Below are 7,586 nucleotides of genomic sequence, written 5' to 3'. Positions count from 1 at the left end.
CCTCTACCCCACCTGTGATGTATCCCACCTGTGATGTATCCCACCCACCTGTACCCCACCTGTGATGTATCCCACCCACCTGTACCCCACCTGTGATGTATCCCACCCACCTGTACCCCACCTGTGATGTATCCCACCCACCTCTACCCCACCTGTGATGTATCCCACCTGTGATGTATCCCACCCACCTGTACCCCACCTGTGCTGTATCCCACCCACCTGTGCTGTATCCCACCCACCTGTGATGTATCCCACCCACCTGCGATGTACCCCACCTGTGCACATAAAACATACTTAATGACCAATTATTATACATCAATTTATTGTAAAAAATTAATACATTTAAAATCACTCAAACTTCAAACTCCAAAATAAACACATTTCAACAAAACAAATTAAAAACCAAACATTCACCCTCGTCCAGGTGGTGTGGTAAAATAAAGTCTCAGTTGGTCCCTGTTCCGCAGTGACACTACCCTTGGCCTGGTTGCATACCTCCGCAGGGGCATTAGTGGAAGCACATTCGGGGGTTCCGGAGTCTCTCTTTCCTCCTGCCGCACAAAGTTGTGGAGGATGCATGCTGCCTTCACCACGACAACTGCGTTGCCCGGTTTCAGCAGCATGGGCGTGTGGAACACCCTCCACTTTGACACCAGGATCCCAAATGTGCACTCCACCATTCTCCTTGCACGGCTCAACCGAGCATTGAAGTGTAGCTGGCTGGCATCAAGTCCCCTGTCTGGGTACGGACGCATTACATGGTCGGACAGGGCGAAGGCCTCGTCCCCCACAAACACATAGGGGTAGGCCGGTGCCCTTGTCCCAGGCCAGGGTCTGTCACGGGGGAGACGCAGTCTGCCTTCCTCCATCAGCCGGCAAAGGGTCGTACGCTGGAAAATTCCAGAGTCATTGGAACTACCGTACGACCCCACATCCACGTACACAAACTTGTAGTCCGCATCTGCCACTGCCATTAGAACAATGCTGAAGTATTTTTTATAGTTGAAATAATGGCTGCCACTCCCCACGGGTTTCTGAATCCGGATGTGTTTCCCATCCAGTGCGCCAACACAATTAGGAAACTTGCACTCGGTCCAGAAGCCCTGGGCGATCTCCTCCCATTTCATGGTGTCCGGCACAGGCATGTATCTGGCCCTCAGTCGCGTCCAAAGGATCCTCGAAGTCCTCACGACGATGCCTGCCACCGTGCTCTTCCCAATACGAAATGTGACATGTAGCGATGTATATGTTTGTCCAGTTGCGATGTACCTACAAGAGAAATAATCGAAATCAATTTTTCATGTCGTTACAGGAGAAAGGTACAAGACAAGGTGGCGCAATATACGGGATGCATATGTGAAATGGCTACGGAAGAAAAAACTTGCCGAACGAAGTGGCAGTGGCGGGGGAAGGCGACAAAAAGACTACCAATTTGCCAAGCAATTGTCTTTCATCAATGCAAGCCTGGAACCTAGACTGTAAGTACCACTACTGTGGGCAGGAACTGAGAGCTCATTACCATGACTTCGGCCATGTATTGCTATGGCCTCAATTCCCATGGCTAGCGAACTTTTCTCACAAGCTTTATCAAATGTTGGGTAGAAACTGGTGATAAAGTGATTGCTAGTGTTTGCTAGCTCTGTGAATTGACGCCACATGCTGTTTGGCACACCAATAAATATTTTTTTTATCTACAGGACTGAAGACAATTTGGAGCAAGAGGAACCGACCCAGGAGGCACGGTTCAGCAGTGAGGAGAGCTTGGTGGATGATGACGTCGCCGATGTAACCTATTGCCCCGAGGCGAGGAGTAGGAGGAGGGAGTCCTTAATCACAACTCCGTCCTTTGATGATGACTTGGCAGAAGAGAGCTTGGATGTTGAGGTTGCAGGACCGAGTGTGGAAGAAGCTGAACCTCCACAATCGACCGCTATGGAAGCTCCAGGGGAACAAGAACAAAGTGAGGAGCACCGAGAGACTGCAGCACAACCAGCGCGCAGGGCAACCCCGACACAGGCCAGAGGACGGGAAGATGCTGCCACACCACCAGTGAGGACCACCACACCAGTGAGGCGTCGAGGTACCCTCCCCCCAACAAGGAGAGAGACAGAGTCCGAGATGTCCGGGGCTGTCTCCGGACTTCTCGGGATTCTTCAGAGCCACCAAACTCTCATAACCCGGCAGTTGCAAGATGAGGACAGGGGCCATATCATGGAGCAGTACAAGTCCCACATCACTACACTGCAATGTGAGCTCGACGCTGTACATGGGCACTACAGGGACGAGCTTAAAATGATGCATGAGATGCACAGAGGAGAAATCGACCAACTGCGTGCGCAGCATCATCAGTCGGTGGGCCAGCTGCAGAACATGATGCAGCAAATGCATCAACAAAGCAAGGAACTACTGAAATTGCAGGCACACCCGTGTTTTCACACTGTGATGTCTCTAATACCATATCTTGAAAAGGTGCCTTCACAAAACCTGATGGCGTGCCATTCCAATTTGCTGGAGGTGATTAAACAGCACATGGACACGCCATTATTGCAACCACCAATTTTTAGACCCCCACAACCAACAGCGGTGCCCACCTGGCAATCATCACAGATGTACACCGGCTACAGAGGCAGTCAATATGGGCCACCGCTGTCAGGGTCCAGCTCATCCACGACCAGCACCCAAGAGAGTCCAGATTTCCAGGCAGCAACTCCCACCTTTTCTAGTAGTGGTGCCGATACAATTTGAAAAAAAGTCAAATTGTTCCTGGACATGCTCCTCTGAATACCTCCGATCCTCGGAGGAAGGATACCATCACAGGGCTTTTTAACTTTTGGTTTTGCTGGACTTGAACTTTAGGGCCTGGTGTCCCCGAAAGACACTACCTGGGTCACAACCTTGTGCCTGTTGCACTGCACCTGTAGTCCTGCACCTGTGCCTTTGATTCCTCTTGTTCCTTACTTTGTTGATCCTAATCACTTGCACAAGACCCTTGGAGCCATGGGTGAAGGACACCTTCACTGGTCGGTGAGAGGCCTAGCCTTTTCACTGACCTGTGTCCTTCATCCATGGCTCAGAGGGTCCTGTGCCAGTCGTTAGGTTTTAGAAGCACTAATAATTTAGGGCCTGGTGTCCCCGAAAGACACTACCTGGGTCACAACCTTGTGCCTGTTGCACTGCACCTGTAGTCCTGCACCTGTGCCTTTGATTCCTCTTGTTCCTTACTTTGTTGATCCTAATCACTTGCACAAGACCCTTGGAGCCATGGGTGAAGGACACCTTGACTGGTCGGTGAGAGGCCTAGCCTTTTCACTGACCTGTGTCCTTCATCCATGGCTCAGAGGGTCATGTGCCAGTGGTTAGGTTTTTGAAGCACTTCAATTTTAGGGCCTGGTGTCCCCGAAAGACACTACCTGGGTCACAACCTTGTGCCTGTTGCACTGCACCTGTAGTCATGCACCTCTGCCATCGGTTCCTCTTGCTCCTCACTTTGTTCTTGTTCCTAACCACTTGCACAAGACCCTTGGAGCCATGGGTGAAGGACACCTTGACTGGTCGGTGAGAGGCCTAGCCTTTTCACTGACCTGTGTCCTTCATCCATGGCTCAGAGGGTCCTGTGCCAGTGGTTAGGTTTTTGAAGCACTTCAATTTATTAGGGCCTGGTGTCCCCGAAAGACACTTGGGCAGCTATGCCCTACAACTCTTCCAGCACAAAGTTGGTGGTTGGTGTTCCTTAAAACTGACCGGGCTATACCATAGATATGTTATTTTTTTGTCTTCCATGTTGGAAGAATGTTTCCATGTTGGAAAGTGGTTGTTTTTGCAATAAAAAAATTTGTTTTTACATACCTCAGTGTGATGAGTAGTTGTTCTTGTGGTGTGACTGCTCTCCTGAACGTGGTATCCTTCTTCCTAAGGTCATCCTTCACCATCTCCAAAAGGGTATCAAACCTGTCAGGAGATGTAAAGGAAGAAGCTGTAAAGTATGTTGTGGGACAAGGTGTTGGGTGGAGGATGGGGGAGGTGTGTTTACAGAGGTTTGGGAGTGTTGTGGAGGGTGGGGGTGTAGTGTATAGCTAGGTATACAGGGGTGTGGGGGTCAGGGTGGTGTGTTTAGCTAGGTATACAGGGATGAGGTGTTGTGGGGGTGAGGGTGGGGTGTTTAGGAATGGTGGGGGTTGGTGTATTTAGGCCTATATACTTACAGGGGAATAGACATCCGAGTGTAGCTGTAGAACTTCTGTGGGTGTCGTCTGAGGTCCCGGTAGAGGGCCTGGAACTCTCCCTTCCTCTGCCTCCTGGCTAGTAGAGGGTGCACCCACCATCTCCTGCGAGGAGCACGCCTTCTCCCCACATAGTAGTAGGTAAACAACAGGAAGGAGAGAATTCCCAGGTAATAAGCGTAAAAAATGACTGGATCCATGGTCCCAACTGCTGTCTCTGTATCCAAGGATGGTCTCCACACGTCCAGCTGTCTCCAACAATGACCCCAGAGCTTCTGCTGACCTCCCAGAACCCCAGGTATTTATACAGGTTGTTATCTCTTTAAGAATCCGGATCCGGACCGCAACCGTGTTCATACCGCACGAAAACCGTATGCAACCGGACCGGATCCGGACCGGATCCGGACAGGAACCGTACGGTTCAGGTCCGATCCGGCTCCGGTGCGGTCCGGACATCCGGTGCGGTTTTTGCAAAACCGCAAGTGTGAACGGGGCCTAAATTAAACCCACTCATTTTATTTGCTTATTCATCCTGGCTATAACAAAATTGAAATTTAAGCTGGCCATACACTCGTCAGATTGGCAGCAGATAGATAAGAAATGCATCTGATGATCTATCTGATGCATTTTTAGAACATTTTTTACCAGGATAGAATTCCAATAGATTTCAGTTTGAAATCTATTGAAATTCGATAAGATGGCATTTTTTTGCCATCAGATTTCCATTAAGGCCAATGCAAACTGATAAGCAATCTCATCAGATCGACCTAAATTTTCCACCCTGCCAGTTCGATGGAAATCCATCGAAATCGATCGAAATCGGCCATCGATCGGTCGATTGGCCAACCGATTTGCGATCGATCGGTCGGCCAGAAAATCGGCTGAGTGTATGGGCCCCTTAAGTTCCTAGCACAATGTACGGTGACAACATTGTGTTTGAAATTAAAGGTGTCTTTTTTTTCTCTTTTTCGTTTTTGTTTTCATTGTACACTATTGATGATTATAAGACCTTATTTGCAATAATAATATTAATATACCCTCGTGGCATACATATTTAAAAAGCCACATTTCTAAGGTAACGATATATATGTTGTTTTCTTTCATATTCTGTCACTTTGTTTTCATTTTACAAGTCTTTTATTTAGGTACAGCCTATGCAAAAATGTAATTACCTTTGATTCCCAGTTTGTGACTAAAAAGAATACACAAGACACGGGCCTCATCTCTGAAACTTTCTAAACTCTATTATACTACTTATCACAGTTAAAATGTTACTATATACATCTCTTGTAGTTTTGCTAGAACTTTCCCAAATTTGATCATAATTTAGAAAATGACTTTTTTATGTTGAAAAGAGTTTGTCTGTACCTACTTTTTATGTGATGTGTGTCCAAGCTTTAAAGAGAATCTGTATTGTTAAAATCACACAAAAGTAAACATACCAGTTTGTTAGGGGACATCTCCTATTCCCCTCTGTCACAATTTCGCCACTCTCCGCCGCATTAAAAGTAGTCAAAAACAGTTTTAAAAAGTTTGTTTGTAAACAAACAAAATGGCCACCAAAACAGGAAGTAGGTTGATGTACAGTATGTCCACACATAGAAAATACATCCATACACAAGCAGGCTGTATACAGCCTTCCTTTTGAATCTCAAGAGATCATTTGTGGTTTTTCTTTCCCCCTGCAGCTCACTGAAGCTGATTGTTTGTTTACTCTTGCAGACAGCTCTGCCCTGGTTGTCTGTAATTCTGCAGTATGTGACTCATCAGTATGTGAACAGAGGATTTATCCAGCTTGTAAAAGATAAGAGAGCAGAGAAAAGCTGACTAATGTAAATAAAACACACACAGGGGAGTGTGCATAGAGGGGGCATGCATAGCAGATCACACTGAAGAGTTGGCAGCCTTCCAGACACAGGATGACAAGTCCGACGACAGGGGAAAGATAAGCTGATTTATTACAGAGATGGTGATAGTATAAAGTGCTGCAGTAAGCCAGAGCACATTATAATAGGTTTAGGAACCTGTAGGATGGTAGAAAACATAATGACATTTTTGTTACAGAGTCCCTTTAAGACAGACCAAAATGTATTCTACAACTCGTCTTGGTTAAAATGATACCATATGGGCCTCATTAACCTATTTTGGTTCCTGGACGTAGAAACTATGTCCAGGAACCATGCGCTCTGCCGCGTGCTCCCGCGGCCGATCGCGCGCGTGCACGCGTGCTCCTGGCCCGCGGTTCGTTAGCCAGGCAATCAGTGAATCGGGCTATGGTGCCCGATCACTGATTCCTCTCCCCCGCTGAAAAAGCGACAGCTTCTCTCGGAAGCTTCGCTCTTTCTGGCTGTTCCCTCCCCGATGCGTCACTCTAAGCGTGTGTTACGCTTAGAGTGACGTCATGTAAACAAACTCATGGCCGCCATCTTATGGCCAAAAAGTAAAACTACAACAAAAAGTAAAAAAAATTTAAATCAACACACAATAACATTAAAAAACTATGGTTTACATCCCACCCTCCCAAAAATACCCAAATTGTTTATTATAAAAAAAAACCATTACAATAAAAAAAAACATGTAAATATTTACCTAAGGGTCTAAACTTTTTAAATATCAATGTAAAGATGAAATATTTATATATATTTTTTTATTTTAAACTTGGAAATAGTGATAGATGCAAAATGGAAAAAATGCACCTTTATTTCCAAATAAAATATTGTCGCCATACATTGTGATAGGGACATAATTTTAATGGTGTAATAACCGGGACATATGGGCAAATACAATACATGAGTTTTAATTATGGAGGCATGTATTATTTTAAAACTATAATGGCTGAAAACTGAGAAATAATGCATTTTTTCCGTTTTTTCTTATTCCTCCTGTTAAAATGCATTTACAGTAAAGTGGCTCTTAGCAAAATGTACCCCCCAAAGAAAGCCTAATTGGTGGCGGAAAAAACAAGATATAGATCAGTTCATTGTGATAAGTAGTGATAAAGTTATAGGCTAATCAATGGGAGGTGAACATTGCTCAAGTGAAAACGACGGAACGCGAATGGGTTAAGTAACAAACTGATGGTGCACTCTCCACAAATACATCGGACGTTTACAAATGTCCAGTTGTCATTGAGTAATTAATGAAAACATGCTGGGAAGAGTAGTTTTATGTTGTAAGTAAACCACAGATCTGAAGTCTCCCAGGAACTGGCCACTAGGAGGCATGATGTGTAATCTGTTCCCAGCACCTGTAGTCAGACAGGAATAGTTCTCAATGCAGTTATCAGTGTTTATTGCACACATTGGTTCTTATCTGACCTGCAGACAAACACTAGGAGGAACAGAGTAGTAAAAAAGTTTCTGTACT

General features: G+C 45.8%; 1 protein-coding gene across 1 annotated transcript; it reads right to left on the bottom strand.

Annotated features, from left to right (window-relative positions):
- Positions 1 to 370: 370 nt before the first annotated feature.
- LOC137571032 (uncharacterized) lies at positions 371 to 4,151 on the bottom strand. The gene is made up of 2 exons (XM_068279725.1): positions 3,847 to 4,151; positions 371 to 1,269 (listed from the first exon to the last, which is right to left on the bottom strand). The coding sequence occupies exons 1-2, from the start codon at positions 3,927 to 3,929 to the stop codon at positions 411 to 413; spliced, it is 942 nt and encodes a 313-aa protein (XP_068135826.1). The 5' UTR covers positions 3,930 to 4,151; the 3' UTR covers positions 371 to 410.
- Positions 4,152 to 7,586: the final 3,435 nt, after the last annotated feature.

The sequence above is a fragment of the Hyperolius riggenbachi genome, chromosome 4 (genome assembly GCF_040937935.1).
Source record: "Hyperolius riggenbachi isolate aHypRig1 chromosome 4, aHypRig1.pri, whole genome shotgun sequence".
NCBI classification, from domain to species: Eukaryota; Metazoa; Chordata; class Amphibia; order Anura; family Hyperoliidae; genus Hyperolius; species Hyperolius riggenbachi.
Note: the sequence above shows the minus strand (reverse complement) of the source record. Positions and strands in the feature narration are given on the sequence as shown.

Bases quoted from the DNA above. Each gene is read 5' to 3' on its own strand.
- LOC137571032 (XM_068279725.1), bottom strand. From the start codon at position 3,929: ATGGTGAAGGATGACCTTAGGAAGAAGGATACCACGTTCAGGAGAGCA. The intron at 1,270-3,846 runs GTATGTAAAAAC...TTTCTCTTGTAG, and splicing joins CAACTACTCATCACACTGAG to GTACATCGCAACTGGACAAA.